Here is a 20,798-nt window from a genome sequence, read left to right as displayed (position 1 = left end):
CTACATAGCCAAGTGTCAAGCAGCCTATGTGAGTATTCTACACACTGAGAAAAGATATTAAACTTTTTTGATGATTTTATTGTCACAAAATGATATAGTATTCTAAATTCGAGCCAATAATATTTTAGAATGATATATGCTTGGGAATGATTTCAATAACTTTAATTATGTTGAGAACTGATTTGAAGATGATTTATGGGTTCTGAGATATGTTTATAAAGTGGTGGATTGAGTTATGTTGTTTTTATGAGCTTTACGAGAAGTTAAGATTTCATGGTATGTTTGAAAAGAGTATGAGAAGTATATGTTGTTAAATGTGCATAAGTGTATGAAAGCATGAAGCATGAGCATGGTTATGTATAAAGAGATTAAGAAGCCGAACTTGCCTCTATGGTATAAAGTAAAGGGAGCTAAAGTTATCTCCATAATGAAAGTATAAGAGTCGAAGTTGCCTCCATAGTATAAAATAAAGGAGCTGAAGTTATCTGCACAACAAAAGTATAAGAGCCGAAGTTGCCTCCTAATATGATGACATGCATGGAATAAGTTTATGAGAAAGTTTTGATAATGATATATGTGGTATTTCAAGCTAGACGTGTATATATATATATATATATATATATATATTTCTATTCGACTAGATTGCTTATGATGATTTAAGCAATGTCATGTTTGAATGTGCTTGTACACTTGTATTCTTCGAAGTAGTGAAATATTTGGATGCTTGTATAACCAAAACCAGGTTATGATGTCATTGATTTTCATGTTTGGATGTGCATGAATACTTGTATTCTCCAAAGTAGTAGAATATTTGTATCCTTGTATAACCAGGCTTTGAGGTCACTGATTTTTATACTTAAATATGCATGTATGCTTGTGTTCCCTTAAGTGGTGGAATGTTTGTATATGAGTATAGCTGAGTCACATGACATATGTATAAATGTATGGTGTAGTAAGACTTCTCATGTCTACAAATGCCGATGTTTACCATATCAGGTATAAAACATTTTAAAAAGGAAAGGTTCTTACGATTAGTAGCTATTATAGTAAACGTATGGTAGAGAATAAAATAGTTGGCTCATTGTAATAACCCAATGAGTTTTATACTACTGAGTTGGTGAATTCATACTTTCACCTATTCGAACATGGCTACCACCACGATCGTGTAGATGCTGATGTTGTGGCTGCAAGTACCGTTGATGTCGACGAGAACCTAGTGGCGTTGTATTTTGGGGTACTACTATTGAAGCTTATCGCGACTGTTGTATGTGTCGGGCTTGAGGATAATCTGTATTTTGTATAGACTTTGGTATGTGGCTTGTGTTACATATGATACCTATTTTGTATAGCCATTCTTGTTTTGTAATTAATATTTGATTAAGCCTTAAACAAATAGACAAATGTATGGCTCTGATGTTGTAATTACACTTTTTAGTTAATGAATTTAGTTCTGCTGCTACAAGTTTATCTTTGATGTATTATGCATATGTTATGAGCTTTAATAGGTTAATGTTGGCTTATGACTAATCGTCATGCCACTCTAGTGATTCCATTTTATATATAGAAAAAAATGGGTCATCACATCTTGCGTCAACGAAAGGTTGTTGACTTGAAAAATTAGAGGTCAAGTAAGTTTTTGTTAAAACAAAAGCGAAACTTATAATAAACATATTATTTTAAAGTCTCTTTAGTAATGTGATTTGTATCATGTTATAAAAACATTTTTTTGACCTTTTTGTTTTGTCTCTACATTTTTCACTAATGCAAGTGAAGTAGAATTACAAAAACTCAGAATATAGACTTTGACTCTTAATTTGTCGCAAAATTAGTTCCAAAGAATAATAATAAAAAGATGGAGAAACTTCACTCAACTTCCATCACTTTTGCAATCTTCTTTCCAAAGTTCAAATACTCTGAATTTAGTGTTTCCAACTTTCAAATTTTTGCAATCTCACCCCTTCATTAGGATTTTTAACAAAGGACTTGAAAATTTACTGAAAGACCCTCAATTTTTTTATTTTTTATTTTTAGGGGAATTGTCTGCTAATTTTGTAATTTTATAAAATGTACAGGGTTATAGGGGTCATTTTACCCATTGACTGTTTGATTTAACCCCAAATCTTAATGTGATGGGTGAGATTGAGAATTTTTTGAAAATCGATACACTGAATTGAGAGTTTTTGGTTTTTTTTTTTTTTAAGTGGGGAGGGTGGGGGAGAGAGAGAGAGAGATTGCAAAAGTGATGGAAGTTGAAGTGGGTTAAGTGAAATTTTTCCCAAAAAAATTAAAAAAAAAATCACAATAATCTACACACCTCCATTATAAGTTATAACTCTTTAGCTTATTCCATTATAAGCAAATTAATCCAAGATATACTACACAAAAACTAATATCACCACAACCTACTAGTTGTGGATCTAGATATATTCCTAACAATTTATTGTTCGAATTATTAGCAATTCAAGCAATAAATGTGTGACAATTTCTATGGAACCTACCTGCTTAGGCATGTGATGCTTATAAAGGTTCTCTCATATTTATTGCCTGAATTACTAGCAATCCAGTCAACAGAATTGTTAGGAATATCTTTCCACTAATGACACCAAACAAAAAAAAAAATGAGGAAAAGGGTAACCCAAAAACAAGTCAAAGTAGACTTGAGGCCCATTATGGTGAAGAGGCATGGGAAAGCTTAAACTTGTCAAGCCCAACCTTAAACCAAAGTGTCTTGATGTCTTGCCGTACTTGTGCTAGAAATCACCATAAGTAAACGACCTGTACTTCGAGCACCAAATCACACCGTCTTCATTTGGGAACACAAAGTAGTTGACAGAGATCCGCTCTGTATGTTTGTTTAACCTGACTATTACTTGGAGCCATTCGTTGTCTTTGAGGACTTCAAGTCCACCCAACTTGTACTGGTTCAGGCTAGACATCACTGAGCTGCCTATATGTATGTCTATGTCCCATGCAGAGTTAGCCATAGAGCGTAATGGATAGCAGTAAACATGTACAAATCCTGTAGATTTCGCCAGATGGGACTTGGATTCTTCTGGATTCAGAATGAGCTCCATCACAATAACTTTAAATAGGGTTGTAGCAAGTCTGCCTAGGTGCTCTCCATATTCTTCTAGCACGAGTCTTTTGATAAAGATTGAATCATACAAAATATAAAATCATAAGTAATTTTGTTTTATCTCTCAACTTTTTGTTTTTTCATGATATCTCTCAATGAATACGATAAGTTTTTCCACTCGTACTACTATATATTGCATCAAATTAATCAAATTATACTTATGATCTTATAATGTTTAAAAGGATTATATCGAATGACATTTTATGTAATCTTTCTACAAACTTCATAAAAATCTAGATAGTCCAATGAGTATTTGTGATGTCCTACACTGCATATTCGCACCCTTCTTGACATAATACGTTTTAAAGTCGTGATGACAACAAACTTATCATAACTCCACAAGTAAGCATGTTTATGCGAGAATAGTACCAGAATGGATAAACTCCTAAAAAGTTGGTGGAGCAAAAAAGGAAAAATATTATGGATCGTTACAATGTGACTGTTCGATCCATATATGAGATTTTTTTCCCACTTCAATTTGTGCAAGTACTCAACAATAGCTCCCCACAATCCACCAATAAAAAGGAGACAAGGGAAAGGAAAGAAAAGTGTAGGTACTAGAGAGAAGCAAGAATAAGATCTTTAGATTGCAACTGCGAGAGTTGACAGAGAGGAAAATTGAAGCCATCAACCCAGTGAATATTTTGGGGACCTGTCATTAAGGCTGCACCAGAAGTGGTAATAGTGGTAGTGCCCCAAAGGTATGACAAAGGGTTGGTGAATATTGCTTGTTTGGATTCAAAGGAAAGAGAAAAAAACCTTTTGGCATGCTCAAGAAGTTGGCTCAGAAGGGCTGAAGGAATGTCATGGTTGACCAAACGAAAGAGTCCACAATCTCTACATGCCTTCCCAAGATCGTCGAGGTTCAAGGAATTGAGATCTATGCCAGGAATAGGCTTCGATTCATCGACTAGTCGGTTGGCTACTCTTTGAGTCTGGCTATTCAGCCGGTGAAAGATAGGAGAGTAGGTCTCCAAGTCCATTTATATTTCCGATTCAGACATGTTTGCAAAGAGTATATATGTTGATTGATGCTACAAAAGGCATTACATAATACATATAAAAAGAAGTTGTGAAGAGAAGAGGACCACTTTAGGCTATATTATGACACATGTCCTGTTGGTCCCTCCCGCACCTTCTTGGGTCAAATGGATCGAGAGCACAGCTCTCTTCCTAGTGCCAAAACGTACGAGTCCTTGAATAGTTCCTAAAGATGCTTCCTGATTCGCTTCAATAAGGTGAGTGTCCTGCCAATGTATTGAATACTGACCTTTATGTGAAGAATATTAATAACTACATATAATTTCATAATTGAAAATGTGGATAATTAGGTGAAGTTTGAAAATGGAAAAGGATTTTATACTTTTTGGTTAGTCAAGAAGTTTTTGCGTTGACGGGTTTATTGTTCAAGAGGTAATCAATTAAATGCACGCAAATTCAATCTAATATCTAATTTAATTACTAAATTTATTATTTGACTTAATTAGATAGATACTTATTGTAACACCCTGTATTTTAAGATATGGAATAAAATATCTTAAAATATGATTTAAGGCCTAATAGTAGGAATAACATACATATGAATATTTATGGAATAAATATTCATCAATTTAGGTATAAATATTTAAGAAATTAAATATTTACTAGAAATATAATAGGTATAATTTATTAAGAGATTTAAATAAAAGAAAATTCGGATGAACAGTGTGTCGATCGATCCATCAAAACTGTCAATCGATTTACTTACTATTCATGTTGATCGATCGACACAGAATAAAGGGAAAACTCGTGTGACCAGTGTGTTGATCAATCGACACAAAAAGTCGATCGATCGACATTATTCAACAGTTGGCAGTAACATCGCCAGAACACCTGTATTTAGATTTTTTTTACAAAATCTATCCGAATCTTCGTCCTAGCCGTTAGATACGATCATTTTGGAGCGATCTTGGCCGTCCGTTTCAGTATAAATAGAACCCGTCTCTTATGTTAGTTCACACATCTCTCTCTCAGAAATTCTCTCAAGAAACTCCCTTGGTTTCTTCTCTCTCTCTTTCTCTCTTTGTTTTCCAGTTTTTACAGACGATTCTTCTTCATCTTTTGTGTGTTTCTCTGGGCAGTAAGCTGATACTATTCTTGGAGGGATTATAGCAGAAAAGAAGCAAAATCTCTCATCATTTCCATGTTCTCTCTTTAGTTTGGTGCAGTAAAACAAAAGAGGAAGAAACCTCTTCTCTCTTTCTGTTTCTTGTGGCCCAGCAGCTCTCAACTGGTAAGTCTCTCCTTCTCTCCTTCTCTAGTTCTCTTTCTCTCCCTCTTTCGGTCTCTCTCTCACTCTCTCGGGTAACCTGCAAGAAAGGAAGAAGGAAAAAAAAGAAAGAAAGTAAAAGAAGATACTGAGAAGAGGAAGGAAAAGAAAGAAACAGGAAGAAAAATAAGAAAAGATAAGGAAGAATAAGAAAAAGAAAAGGAAAAGAAGATACTGAGAAGATGAAGGAAAAGAAAGAAACAGGAAGAAAAATAAGAAAAAGATAAGGAAGAATAAGAAAAAGAAAAAGGAAAAGAAAGAAAAGAAAAAGAAAAAGGATATTTGGTTTTTAAATAAAGTCTTGTTTTAAATATTTTGATTTTATGAGTTATTTGTTAAGTAATCTAAAGTTTTTAAGTTGTGTTTTAAACAGGGTTTTCAAAGTAGAGTGATTAAATATAAAAACACGTCGTTGTAATGCTCGAATAAAAAGACATTATTTTACAAAAGCGTCGTTCTACTGCCCAAATACTTTTAAGTATTCTAGGCATTTAAATATATTAAAGCCGTTACTCTACTCAATTTTTATAAGGTTAAAATAAGAAATAAGTACGAAGTTATTTTATTTCACTTGTATTTAAAGTATAAAACTCGTTATTTATATTAACATATTTATTAAGTTTATTTGATATAAAAATAAGTCAAATATGGACCTAAATATATTTTGGTATCTCACTGTTTCAGTTAAAATAACTGAAACAGTACTTGCCTTAATATTATTTAAGTTAAGGTTCAGTTATTTTGAGTTGTAAAACTCTATTGTAAAAATCATGAGTTTTAACTATTTTTATTTTTATTTTTTTTATTTTTATTTTTTTATAAAAGGAGCATTTTGGTTATTATTTATAAATGCTATTATAATGCCCGTATAAAATATGTGGCATTATAATTAATCAATTTTATATGCCATTATAATGTTCAAATGGCATTTTATTATTTAAAGATCAAAAATGGAAAAAGAAATATTATGCTTAAGGATCTTAATCAATGTTGTGATAAATTCTGCATAAAAGATTAGTAATAAAATGTAATTGGACAAATTATATTTATGGAAATAATGTTTAAATAGGATATCATATTAAGGTTTAAAGGCCATAAATTAGAATATAATTAAAATGTATTTTTAGTGAATTATGCTAATTCACTATTGTCTATATTAAATTATATTGCAATGATTATATCAAGGAACATTTTCTGAAGCCAGAAGAATTACTGTGAGTATTTCTCACTCACTGAGGATGATACGTGTGGTTTAGTCTTTATCAATGTAGTGATTGTTGTTTTACTAATTGTATGCGTGATGTTTGGCATTTAATATGTTTAACATGTTTTGGTTGAAGTTATATATATGATGTTGCATGAATATATTGTGGTATGATATGAGTTTGTTAATAAAAAGACTAGAGGTTTATGTACCAAGACGTCAGTGAATTGAGGAGACCGATGGAGAATCGAAAGTTTAGGTACCAAGGCATCAATACACTGATAAGATTGACAGATAAACCAAAAGTTGAAGGAGTAATAATGAGATAAGGTAAGTAAGTAGAGTTATAGCTCTGACATTGGAAGTATGGTCCTGGTAATGGGGTTAGGGATCCATCAATGGAGGTATGGCTCCAGTATGGGAAGTATGGTTCCAATAATGGAGGTATGACTCAGTATTTAGTGGTAACATATGTCACTAATAATGTGATAAGTAGAGATATGGCTTTAAGTAGTAAAGAGTTAAAGTAAAAGAACGAGCATGATTGTATGTGGATATAACTGTCATCGATCATTTGGATGCATTGTATATTGTTAGATAAATCAGTGTGTCACTATGTGGTTAAGGACCATTGACTCACTCTATCACAGCATGAGATTGTGGTGTTAACCACAATTACATTCGAGTTTTTGCATGAAGGAAGGAAGCAGCTACTAGTTTATGTATAAGGACGAGACCTTTAGTTTGAATTAGAATAATATATGGTTGTGTATTATTAGTGCCGCCAGTGGCACATATGTTAGCATTTTTGAATGTAATTATTGTATCAGAACAAAATGTTATTATTTTATATATTGAGATTATTCAGTCAGCTCTGATGTGTCATTGCAAAGAAAAAAATATATTTCGCTGCCAATATTTAACTCTGATGATGTTGTAATGTCATGTGAAAATCGAATTTTTAACTTACGCTTTTTGTAAAAAGCGGGGCATTACACTTATCTTAAATGTTTAAGTTAACGGTTAGAAAATGTTATAAAGACCATAGTACGAAGTTTTTGATGTTATTTTAATTGTTTATCAATGGAAACACTTGGAAAGTGAGTTTCTATTCTTTTTGGCTTAATTTCTTAATAGAATTTTGGTTTGAGTAGAGTTGTAATTCTTGTATTTTTTGTTTTTGTGAACCCGCTACGTCACACTGCATTAGGTTACTGATAAGTGTCAAATGTTGCACATTCAAGCCCCTTAACTTATATATATTAATTCCTTAGCATTATTATTTGTTTGATTTTGTGTTGTTTTATTGTTTTCAGGTTTTAAATAAAGATGCAATCAATTCAATTGATTTTGGGCTTAAAGTACATTTTGAGAAGACCTATAAGATATTGGTAAACTTAACCAATCATAATAGAAGACTTATATGATGTGGTTAAGTTTAATCAAATCAAGTGAAAGATTAAATCGGAATTTATCCAATAAGAGTCAAAATAGGATTTGATTCAAATTTGGATTCTGCATATGTCACAGTGTTTTGATCATAACTTTTGATTCAGATATTGGATTGCAATGACATTCATGGAGTTGGAAAGATAATAAAAAATTCAACAAATATGTCAGAAATAGCTTTTCCCTAATTCGGAAGTTTACTATGCCAAAATCGCCCCGCCATAAAAGACCGCAATTATTGACGAATTTGGAATCCTTTTGCTACTTGGATTGAAGTTTCAATCTCATACTTAGACAAGAAGACTCAAGAGACGATTTTTCTGGAATTTGAAGAGCTTCTAGGCCTCTCCTGGTCCCTATAAATAGACCCTTAAGCTTCAAGAGAAGTGTGCTTGTGCTTAATTTTAGACAGAAAATTCTTCTTGGAGGCTTGACAAGTTGAAGAGGAGAAGAACATGGCAGGAATCCATCCCAGCACCATGATGAACAGCTGAATTCGTAATAGGGTATTGATGTAGCCCTTTCCAAGTAACGATGGTTTGATTGTATTTTAGTTTGGGATTTTCTCTATGCATGATGGTTGTATAACTGTGATAATTAATTTTAATGTTTATATTCAATCATTATGAATTTCTTATCTTGTCTTAGAAAGTCTTTTATATTGATTGAACTCAATCCTTCATATTTTCTGTGATTATGTGAATGATTGTTATACAACGGTTTTAATTGACATATAATCAAGAGGATTAGATAAGCCATGCCTAGGAAAGACGGATTGTACTACACCCTAGTTTAGTATAATTTAGGTAGACAGTTCGTACCAACCGAAGATGGGTTATACTATTCCATTGATTGTGTGTATCCTATTAAAGGCGTAGCTAATCCATACCTAGGGAAGACGAGTTGTATTGCATCTTAATGGTTAGGTGGATGGTTCGTGCCAACCAAAGGTAGATTATACTTATTCTTTAGAGGTAATTTCTTGACTACTTGAGTGAGACGATCCCTATATCATGCATAGTATGAATTTTCCTTGTTAATTTATGATTGACCATTGTTATGCGGTGAGTGGTGAAATCAATCCCCTATTCTTTATTTCATCCATATTCTATTTAAATTTATGTCTTTTACTTTTATGCATTTATTTTTAGAAAACAAAAATCAAATATCTTTTAAATTAAGTTATATTTAATCTTGATAAGCTTGATAACAATACCCCTGCAGTCCTTGAGGTTCGACACCCTCTCTATAGCCTTATCCTACAAGGATTCGTTCTATTGCGAGTGGTTAATTATTATTGATATATTTTGGTAAATAAAATGCCACATCAGTTACCATAGCCATAACGTTATATTTAGCTTTAGTAATGAATTTGGACAGTGAAGACTGCTTTTTAGCACATGCCAGGAAACAAGACAAGGGCCAAAGAACACCCCAAAGCCAGTTATCAAGCGACGATCATCAGGATCACTTGCACAGTCAAAATTACAATATGCTTGTAAAGATAAAGAACTTCTTGAATAAAAAAGACCATGATCCACATAGTCCTTAAAATAACAAAGAACACGTTTGAGGGCTATCCAATGAGCAAACGTAGGTGAGTGTAAATATTGACACAACTGATTCACAGAATATGCAATCTTAGGGTGAGTCAATGTACAGTATTGGAGTGCGCCAATCAACTGCCGATATTCATAGACATTAGGAATCAGATCACCATCTAAAGAGGACAACTTGGAACTGGAAACACAAGGGGAAATATAAGGTTTAGCACCCTTTGCTTTATGTAAGAGATCAAAAATATATTTGGACTGTCTCAAATGCATGCCAGACGGCTCCCTGAGCATTTGAATTCCTAAAAAGTATGTTAACTCCCCCAAATACTTCAAAGCAAAATCCATTCGCTTCATAAGAGGGGAAGCAATAACTAAACATGTGTTTTCTGTAACCAAAATGTCATCAACGTACACCAAAAGAAATAATTTCACAGCACCTTGATAATATATAAAGAGAGAATTATCAACAAGAGACTGAACAAAATCAAATTCAATAAGAGCATTAGATAGACGAAGACACCAAGCACGAGGTGCTTGTTTCAAGCCATAAATGACCTTGTTTAATTCGCAAACAAAGTTTGAAAATTGAGGATGCACAAACCCATGCAATGGGTTGAGTCATATACGCCTATTCTTGCAGCGTTCCATGGAGGAATGTATTTGAAATATCCAATTGACTCATAGTCCAAATTGAAATGAACTCCAATCGAAAGTAAATCCCGGACTATAGCAGGCTTAATGACTGGGCTAAAGGCTTTGGTATAATCAACTCCCCATTGTTGATCAAAGCCTTTGGCCACAAACCTCTATTTTAATTTGTACACCATTTGTTTATAGCTAAATGATGAGCAGTAGGTTTGGGGCATAACGTCCTGGTGTTATTAGCCAATAGAGCATCATATTCTTGGTCCATGGCCTCTCGACTAGGGGTGAGCAAAAACCCGCGGACCCGCCCCAACCTGCACCCCTTGCCCCGCCTTGCCCCAAATACCGCGGTTTTGGAGGGTTTTCATGCAGGTACGGGTTGGATTTTGTCCAACCCGTGCGGGGCGAGGCAGGTTACGGGTTGGGGTTTTAAAAAACCCCGGGGACCCGCCCTGCCCCGCAAGGAAAAGAAAAAGAAAAAGAAAAAGAAAAAGAAAAAGAAAAAGAAAAACCCTAACCTAACCCTAACTAAAGCCAGCGTCGCACCATTTTTTTTTCCCATCTTATTTTCTACTTCCTACTTTCCAGAGCCTTCTTCACTTCATTTTCTAAGCTAGTGCCGCTCTACCATGGAATCCTTGCAGGTGTGATATTGTTGATCCTATTCGGTGTTCTGTTTGTGAAGAGATCAAGAAGAAGAAGAAGTGATGAGGACTCTAACTTTTTTGATAAGAGCTTGTGTTGGTTGTCTGAGATGCCCAAGGAATTCAAGTTTAAGGATATAAAGAAGGCTACCAACAACTTCCATGAGAGTATGAGGTCGGGTGAAGGTGGGTTTTGCGTTGTTTACAAAGGAATTTTGAATATCAAGGATGATTATACTGCTATTGAAATAGTTGTAAAGCAATTCTCTAGAGACAAAATCAAAGGCAAAGATGATTTCTTGGCTAAGCTCACCATTATTTTCCGCCTTCACCATAAAAATCTTGTTTGCTTAATTGGTAACCTTCTCTTCAATGTTCTTTGTCTCTTTCTATCTTCTTGTTACTTTTTTTCTTTTGGACATTCTATCAATTGATATTCTTTGCTACGCATTGGCTTCAGTAATCTTATTTTCTCATTTTTGTTTATTTTTTTAAAGAACACAAAGCAGAAGATTTCAATGCCTCCATGGATTTAACCTCTATCCCCGCGAATCCCCGCAAAACCCGCGGATCCCCGCCCCATCCCGAACCGCCTCACACAGATAGCCCCATGCTCAGCCCTACTCTCGACAGGCTGGGGACTTGTTAGCCTAAAAAAACACATGGGCTTAGGCACACATAAAGTCGTGTGTAATGCCCATATTTGTAGAATAAAATAACTGATATCCACTGTAGGAATTTGGTTGAAGAGAACCAATTTGTGAACGGGTTACCATCTGATGGTGCGGCTGAGTTGAGGACTGATCCAATAACTACAACGAAGTAGGAGCCAAAAATTACAATGGAGACACTGACATAGTAGGTAATAAATCGATCATAACATGTAACGGCCCAAAAAATTAATTAACTTTACGGTTCACCTGCTTGTCTATTTTCCCTTAGAGGGTTTGCCCATGGAGGTGGCTGAACCACCCCCAGACCGGCCAAGAAGGTGGCTTAGCCACCCATCTTATCTTTTTTTTTTTTCTTTTTTTTTCTTTTTTTTTTTTCATTTTTTTTTTATTTTCAATTAATTTTTAAATATTTTTATTTTTTAATTTTTAATTTTTTTCATATAATGCTACGTATCAACTTCAGCGGTTGACACGTGCCAGACCATTAATATATATTTGGATGGAAAATGTAACAGAAGTACCAAAGTGGTTTTTACCTCAAGTCTACCTATGAAATAAATAAAAACTCAGGTACTAAATTTAAAAAAGCTTAAAACTCAAGTACTAATAGGATATTTAACCCTTTCGTAATTTATCGTTTTTCCTAATACTATAAGATAAATGAAATAACCATTGCCATGTCTGTTGACAAATATCAAATTGAATAAATGTAACACTCATCATAAAACTTAGGGTTAAATATCCTATTACTACTTGAGTTTTAAGCTTTTTTAAATTTAGTATCTGGGTTTTCATTTGTTTTATATTTGGTACTATACCTGAGTTAGAGGTAAAAACTCGTTTGGTACCTCTGGTATATTTTACGTCCAAATATTAACGGCCCACCATGTGTCAACCGCTGAGGTTGACATATGGCACTATATACAAAAATAAAAAAATAAAAAAAATTAATATTTTTAAAAATTAATTAAAATTAATAAAATTAAAAATAAATTTAAAAAAGAAAAAAAGAAAAAGAAGAGGGATTGCCGGCCATCCCCATTTTGGAGTACTGTGTAATTGCTGATTGCTGATTGATGGGGAAAAATAAGAAGAATCCTCTAATATCAATTCAAAGAATATCATTGCTGATCCACTCACCAAACACTAACGTTTTGATAATGGCCTTTATGTTCCAAATTTCGTAACCTTGAATTATCCCACCAAACAGCAATTATGCGGTTGCCAACTTGCCACCTTGTTTATTCGACCACCATGCATAACGTTAGGACAAACATTTGCAAACATGATACTCCACCACCCGTCTAGTCAACTTTCTTATAATACAAATCACATGCACGTCTTTTTCACCAACTGTTAACAGAAAAGTTTTCTGCAGGAACTCCATTTTAATTTGCTAAAAGAAAATAATATCAAAATATTCATCAATGAATTTTCTCTTGCTGGTTTCAACTTTTGAGTGCACTTTCTCTAATAGAGCTTCCAGATTTAAGAAGTTCCTAATTAAGATCTAGTTGTCAATTTTATTCTTTATCTCTATCACCAACTCTACACATCTAATATTGTTGTTGGATTGGGCTTTTGACAATTTTATCTGAAAATCAATTGGTGTCGAGAGAGGAAAGCTAAAGCTTTCTATGGCATTTGAAATCGCACACAACAAGACATGTTCTATATAAGAGCTGTCCATGTGAACAGAACGACACTGTTATGTACACCCCAACAATTGTTTTCTTTTCTAGCTGCTTTGAAGTGTCAATTGCATATTACGGTTAGCTAGGCCGGTGGGATCCCATCAGATTTTTCGTTGTAAAAGTAGAACATGTACCATATTTATATGCCTTAATTTGTTGGTAAGGGTTGTTGAAGTATTGATTAAGTGATTAAATTTACCTCTTCCTATCAACTTAAGCTTTTGAGATAAGTGGTTGTTTAACAAGAATGAGATCAGATGGCTTGTTTCTGGATATATACTAAGCTTTGTTCTGTTTCTGGTTTTAGAACATTTAATCCTGTGATTAATAATTTGTTACTGAACTCTTGAGAGAATCATGAAATTTGATGTTGTTAGCTTTATGTCTTGGATGGACAGTAAATTTTTCTTCGATTTAGATTGTCCCTGGTAAAGCCAGTTCTGCCTTTTTCTTTGTTATGGAAATCTTTAGATATTTATTGTTTTGCCTAAAGGTTCATATATAACATTCAAGTATTTATATTAACAGATTTCTTAGCCATATTCCTAGTTGGAAAAAGTTTTTCCATTACCCTTTATATATTCACGATAGACGATGAGTAAAATTTCATTTTGCCGAATGCTTAAATGTAAATCAATGTTACATATGACAGATATCGTAGTCACTTTGCTCAATATATTAACCCCATGATTTCAGTTTTAAGGGAAAATCTTTTGTATCTCATATATGTATGACAGTTTATGTCCCTATCAACGAATCTTTTACATACATATATACACGTTATAAGGTGGAAATCCAAAGCACTAGTAAAAATTGAACAATGGAGCTGCATATTTTTATTTTATTTTATTTTTATTTTTAATTTGCCGGGAGGCCGGGTGTGATGTCCCATCGCTTGGGTATGAAAATTGAGGATATGCTTGTATAAATATTCGCACCCTTCTTAACGTAATGTGTCTTGAAGTTGTGATAGTTAAGAACCTATCAAAATTTCGCAGTTAAGCGTGTTTATACGAGAGTAATGTCAGGATAGGTGATCGATATACTGAGAAGTCTAGTTCGAGAGAGCTAAAAGCGAACAATATTGTATTGTTTTAGGATTGTGTCGTTACACCGGGTGCACAATTTTTCAATAGTCAATTTCATTGCATGTATATATCTATATATATGTAATCACTAATAGTGATATTGGACCTCAATCGATCTCATGATCAAGCAAAGCAGAGCCAGTTTTAGAGCCAAAATTTGTGGTTGTGTAAGCAGCAGAAGAAGAAGATATCGATACATAAAATCCACAAGGTCGAGTTTCTGGCAAGTTGATCATCAGGGCCGGCTCGTTTGGGTTCAAAAGAATATGCACCACTTTTCTGATCCTAGGCCGGAAACTAGAATCTGGGTGCAAACATGCAAGCCCTACAATCAGCGTCCTCTTCACTTCCTCCTCATCAAATTTGCAGTTCCCTTCGAGCTTCTTGTCCACACACTCAAGCAACACATTTTTCCCGTACAAATTCCATACATAATCTACCAAACTGTCTTCGTCCATGACACCCCTCGATCTTTTCCCACATATTACTTCTAGAACCACCATGCCAAAGCTATACACGTCCGATTCCGGCGTAGCCTTTCCTGTGAAGCCTACTTCTGGGGCCAAATAGCCTGGAGTCCCAGCCAACATGGTTGTAACCGACGCGTCGTTTTGGAGCAATCTTGCAAGCCCGAAATCACCCAAATGGGCATTATAATCAGAATCTAACATCACGTTGCTAGGCTTAACGTCTCGATGAACCACAGGGTTTCCACACTCTTCGTGGAGGTATAGTAATGCGGAAGCCAACCCTGTCAATATCTTGTGCCTAGTTTTCCAGTCAAGAAACCCTTTTCCGATGAACAGATCCAGGCTGCCGTTTTGCATGTATTCATACACCAGGAGCAGATGCTCGTCCTCATGGCACCAACCGTGGAGTTGCACAATGTTTTTGTGCCTCAGACGCCCAATAGTGCATATTTCTGCGATGTACTCCCTTTCACCTATATATATATAGTTTAAAATCGATCGATCGATTCTTCAGTCGAATTTAAATCGATAGATCTACATTCGATCGATCGAAATCTCCAAGGCAAAATAAATCGATCGATCGACTTCGGATATTTCAGAAAGATCTTCAGATATCGGCAGCTTTTTGTGTGGCTCAAATTCATCCTTAAGTTGTGCGGTCCTAATCAGAAGTTGTCACCATCATTTTGTGCGGCTGAGAATGATTGTTTGAGCTAGGTTTGTTGTACCAAATCCTCTATAAATAGAGCATAGACGTGAGAGTTACGTATGTAGAGAGTTTTAGTTAATATTTTCATTTTTTAGTTTTTGTACATTCAAGTGATGCACCCTTTTCTTCATGTTTTCCAGAGAGCTTAGTTTTAAAGGTATGTTGATGTTGTAACTTATTTTAAATTCGTTTTTAGTAAAGTGAAGTTGAAATTTAGTTGATGCAAGTATTCTTTACATTTTTCAGCACTTCTTTCTTCTTCTTTCTCTTGTTTGTATTATTTTATGTTGAATACAACTCTGGAATCCTTAGATTCCAGAGCCCGTAGCTTGTTCTTTAAATGTTCCTCTTAGATTTTATTTCCTTTAAAGCTTGTTTTTGAGTATTTTTAGTTGTTAAGTTAGATTCCTTTATTAAAGTTATTTGTTTTACATCTTGTTAGTGTGGGTTATAGTTTTTATATCTCTTAGAGAAATGGGTTCTTCTTCTTCTATAAGAGAATCTCATAACTCTATGAGTAGCTAATTTAGTTGTAGCGTGTTGATAAACTCTTTTTAAATGCCATGGGTTGATTGTGTTGTTCTTGGATTTCCATACAAGTGTAATGATTACATAGCCTAAAGATGGTTGTGTAATGGTGCTTATGACACAATTTATGTGAATTTGATAACTCATGCTAGGGAACACATATTACTCCACACTCTTTTTAGTTTAATAATTGCTTTAATGTTTTTCCATTCTAGTATAATTTTATATGGAGATTATGTGTTAACTAAGATGGTTTATGCTTTTTCCATAGATGTGTATACTTATTAAAAGATCTTATAGTCCATACTAGGGAGCATGAATCATTCAACCCTAGATATAAGTTGAATGACTTTTGTATAAATAGATGGATTATCATTGTTTTTAACTAAAGTAATTTCATGTTGAGGTCGTCGTGTGATTGACAATCATTACGCGCTCGTATTACATTTGTGAAGGAAATCCGGGAGGAATATAGTATACCATGTGTATAAGGATTGAGTGAAATCAATGCCCTATACTTTCCTTGTTCTTAAAACTCTCCATTTTACTTGTTTAGCTTAGTAATAAAACAAAACAAATCATCTTTTTCCTAATTAAATTAGGCAACGTCTTAAGTATTTCATAACTAAAACAACCCCCCAATCCTTGTGATACAATACCCTCCTTAGTACTATATTGCAAGTCCCGTACTATTTTTAATATAGGGTAGGCAGTTAGAAGTTATTAACTGCCTCCCCCTACTCTTAAAACCGCTAACTACATTATTGTAGGTAGTTAACGATTTTTTTTAATTGCCTACAAAAGCTGTTATGCGGTTATTTAGGCGGTTATATATATGCAGTTAATAACCATTCATTATAAACATGGTGTTTAACCTCCTATACTTTATATGGATATTACAACGGCACATTAAGTAACATAAATAATAAAAAGATAGAATTTAGATAATATACTTTAGAACACTTAAACCTAAAACTTGGAGCTTCTCTATTGAGAGTTCACTTTTGTAGGGCTTTGCTACTCTACAACCCTCCCTCACACTAAAAACTACTTAAAATCAGAAACTAGAGAGAGAAAGGTAAAGTTTTGTGTGAGATTTTTAAGCTGAAAACTGGGCTTAATTATTTATGAAATTTTTAACATGCTATTATAGTACGAGATATGATACATTTATAACTTTTGTATAATTTTAACAATTTATTTTTTAAATTAAACTATTGGATACGTAGAACTTACCTGTTAGAAAACAAAACTAATAATTAGTTTGAAAAAAAATTAGTAAAGTTGTACCAGAGTTATTTATAATATTTAGTCGATGGAGGTATTGCTAAGCTGGATCCATCTCTTATCCACGAGAAAAAAGCCCAGTCGTTTATTCCACATATGCACAAAATCCTTACATCATGCATGTCTACAGACTTGAGGCTCACATATCCATATTTGCTAAAAACAAAAGCAATGAAAATTACACGGAACTGATCATGGGGATAGCCCGGAGAGGCTTAGCCTTATGTAAGGAAATGCCAAAAGTCTCACTCATGTCTATATCTTCTGGCTTCATCCCATCTGCAAGCTTCCAATTAAAGCAGTGGATAAGAGAACCCAACATCAAGTGCACCATCCGGTTGGCCAAAGGCAATCCAGGGCAGATCCTTCTTCCAGCTCCAAAGGGAATGAGCTCGAAATCTCTCCCTTTGAAGTCTATGTCCTTCTCTAAAAACCTCTCAGGCAGAAACAAATTTGGGTCTGACCATATGCTTGAATCTCGCCCCATTGCCCACACGTTTACCAGTATTTGTGCATTTCTGGGCACCGTGAAGCCACACATCTCTACGTCATTCTCAGCCTTGTGGGGAACCAGGAAAGGCGCTGGTGGGTGCAACCGAAGGGTCTCTTTCACTACTGCTCGTAGATAGTTTAACTTTGAGATGTCTGATTCTTGAACAAGCACGTCTTTTCCAAGGACTTGTTCAAGCTCTTCTCGGGCTTTTGCCATTTTTTCAGGGTCGTGTAGTAACTCTGCCATTGCCCATTCCACTGTACTAGATGTTGTGTCGATCCCCGCAACAAATAAATCCTGACATAAGGCAGTGTGTGAGCTGAGTTAAGATCAAAATATAATTGAAAAGAAACACAATTTTGCTTTCTGAATTAAGCAAAGTTCAAGAAAAGTAGTCAATCACGTACCAGAAGTAAATGTTTGATGTTGTCGCAGCTCAGTTCTGAATTATCTTCTTCAGTGAGATCGAGGAGGGAATCGAGTACATCGCTGCTTGCCTTGGAACCCTTTGAAGACGATGCTCTTAATTGTAATCGTTCATTGATTATACCATCCAGAATTCTAAAACATTTTCCAAGATAAATCGTCATCCTTCGGCGTGTACCTTGTGGGTCGACAAAACGAAGTGCAGGGAAATAGTCTGCAATATTCGGCCTTCCAGCTTCTTCCATGGTACCCACTATGAGATACTGGAACTCTTGGGACGCATTTGAACAATACTCTGCCAAGTCAGTAGAGAAAAAAGTGTTTGATATGGCTTTCAGAGTAGTTGTGAAGGCTGCTCCACCAATATCAACCGCTTGACCACTATTTTCTCTAACATGGTCCACTAGTTCTTGTACCTTTTTTCTCCGAATGGCTTGGGTGGAATCGAGCCTTTGTGGAGCAAATATTTGCGTGGCAGAAACTTTCCTGAGGTTTCTCCAAAGAGCCGATGTGGGCAGCCAACCCACTGAAAATTTGTGGTGGTTGAGTGCTCGGCCACTGTCCGGGACAGTTCGGCCGGAGAAGACGTCGTCGTGTTTTTGCAGTGCTTCTTTGGCCAAGTCTGGAGAGGAAATGACTATGGTTGTAATACTCCCGAGCTTGAGAGTCATGAGGGGTCCATGAGTTTTAGAGAGCTTGGAAAGGACTCGGTGGGGTTGGTTTCCTTGGAGCTCCAAGATGTTTCCAATGATTGGAAAAGGCTTGGGGCCTGGGGGGAGCCTGGGCGAGGAAGACTTCCAGCCTCCAAGCACATGAATAGCTGCCCACACAAAGGGAAGGACCAGCACAAATGCTAGGTAGTCCATTTACTCAATTTCGCCTTCTTCTTGGAAGTAGTTAGCAGAAGAAGATCAGATCAGGAACTCCAAAGGTTTTCTGCTCATCACCGCTTATAAAGGGATTCGCGGAATTAAGAGAACCATAAATAAATTAAATTGACGGATAGAATTCATTGGGGTTGCTGTACCACAAAAGATACCTTAAAAGAAGAGATTTACTCAAAACTTATAAAGCTTTCAACTCAGATATACCTTTGTAATGTGAGTTTCTTAACGTACACACCTCCTCACGTGTGACACTATTGTCCAAACACGTTTACAACAGGAGGGAATGTTCTGTTGGCGTGAGTTGTAAATAGTCAACAAGCGTGAGTTGTAAATAGTCAACAGTCAAAGAAGGGAAAATCTACGGAGATAGACATGCAGTGATTACAGGCGTGATACTAGGCACAATTTGCGTATAGACCAAAATCAAGATGAATGTAATTCTATTTAATGGTATTCGATTCAATGAAAAGAAAGAGGGGAAAAACATTTTATCCCTAATTGTTGACATGGTATCAGAGCTTAGTTGTGATTTTGAGAGAATGATAAAACTCTGTTTTTTCAATTGAAAAACAGAGCCTTGTTCTTTTTTTTTTTTTTTTTCTCTGGCTGGCAGAGCTGGAGATTGAGATGAGGGAGGGGGAGACGACAACGGCTGCGAGCTGTTCCATCCCCAGAGACCCTTCCTTGAACTGATCGACGGAGCGTTGCTTCAACTGGTCGGCATAGAGCAAACAGGTCTCAGCCCTGCACCCTCCGACGACCCACCGTTGACCGGACCCCCAGAAGGATCGGGTTCCTCTGTTCGGTCCTCCAGCCTCACGGGTTCATTCTCGGGGTCTGATCTCTTGCTCTCTCACTCTTCCTGTTTCACCCAGAAAGGAAGAACAAGAAAGTGAAGGGAGAAGAATCAGGAGAAACTGGGAGGGAGAAGAGGAAAAGAATTGGACAATTGCTGGAGGTGAGGTCCACCACTCCACCACTTGTGATTTCCCAGGAAAAGAATTGGACAATTGCTGGAGGTGAGGTTCACCACTCCACCTACTTGTTGGACAATTGCTGGAGGTGAGGTCCACCACTCCACCACTTGTGATTCTTTTCTTTATTTTTTTTTTTTGTCTTTGTCGTTTCATTTAATGGAAAGTCAGTAGACGCGAAAAAAAAAAGAAAAAAAAAAGAAAAAATTTGGCTGCTCTTACCTAATCCTGTTCTTTCAGCTATGGCTGACTCTGTCACCGGTTCCGATGATAACCCACCACCAACAACCTCTATCCTTACCAACTTCACCACCCAAATGACCGAAGCCCTATCTAAGGTGCAGACCCCGACCTATTCCACTGAAAACATTGCTGCCCCGATTGGTATCAAGTTGAACAGTTCCAACTACGGCCTTTGGTCCCAAATTGTCGAGATGTATATCTCCGGCAAAGACAAATTGGGATTTATCAACGGTGACTATCCGCCACCGCCGACGACAGATCCATCCTTTCGAAAATGGCGAACCGATAACGCCATTGTCAAAGGATGGCTGATCAACTCTATGGACCCGACGCTCATCGGAAATTTCATCCGATTTCCCACTGCTAAAGCAGTTTGGGACGCG

The 20,798-nt window shown here is 35.6% G+C and overlaps 2 protein-coding genes and 1 pseudogene across 2 annotated transcripts; all 3 read right to left on the bottom strand.

Moving 5' to 3' along the window:
* Nucleotides 1-2,667: 2,667 nt before the first annotated feature.
* Nucleotides 2,668-4,140, bottom strand: LOC133870666 (gibberellin 2-beta-dioxygenase 8-like; annotated as a pseudogene).
* Nucleotides 4,141-14,505: 10,365 nt separating this feature from the next.
* LOC133870665 (probable L-type lectin-domain containing receptor kinase S.7) lies at nucleotides 14,506-15,225 on the bottom strand. The gene has a single exon (XM_062307827.1). It carries the CDS (start codon nucleotides 15,223-15,225, stop codon nucleotides 14,506-14,508), a length of 720 nt encoding a protein of 239 aa, XP_062163811.1.
* Nucleotides 15,226-17,450: 2,225 nt separating this feature from the next.
* Nucleotides 17,451-19,228, bottom strand: LOC133870550 (geraniol 8-hydroxylase-like). Its single transcript, XM_062307714.1, has 2 exons — nucleotides 18,293-19,228; nucleotides 17,451-18,182 (listed from the first exon to the last, which is right to left on the bottom strand). The coding sequence occupies exons 1-2, from the start codon at nucleotides 19,175-19,177 to the stop codon at nucleotides 17,571-17,573; spliced, it is 1,497 nt and encodes a 498-aa protein (XP_062163698.1). The 5' UTR covers nucleotides 19,178-19,228; the 3' UTR covers nucleotides 17,451-17,570.
* Nucleotides 19,229-20,798: the final 1,570 nt, after the last annotated feature.

Source organism: Alnus glutinosa, chromosome 6 (assembly GCF_958979055.1).
Source record: "Alnus glutinosa chromosome 6, dhAlnGlut1.1, whole genome shotgun sequence".
Taxonomy (NCBI): Eukaryota; Viridiplantae; Streptophyta; class Magnoliopsida; order Fagales; family Betulaceae; genus Alnus; species Alnus glutinosa.
This window is presented reverse-complemented; position numbering and strand designations above follow the sequence as displayed.

Excerpts from the sequence above, each read along its gene's own strand:
- LOC133870665 (XM_062307827.1), bottom strand. The coding sequence starts at position 15,225 with ATGCAAAACGGCAGCCTGGATCTGTTCATCGGAAAAGGGTTTCTTGAC.
- LOC133870550 (XM_062307714.1), bottom strand. The coding sequence starts at position 19,177 with ATGGACTACCTAGCATTTGTGCTGGTCCTTCCCTTTGTGTGGGCAGCT. Across the intron at positions 18,183-18,292 it reads ACATCAAACATTTACTTCTG|GATTTATTTGTTGCGGGGAT; the intron begins GTACGTGATTGA and ends GCCTTATGTCAG.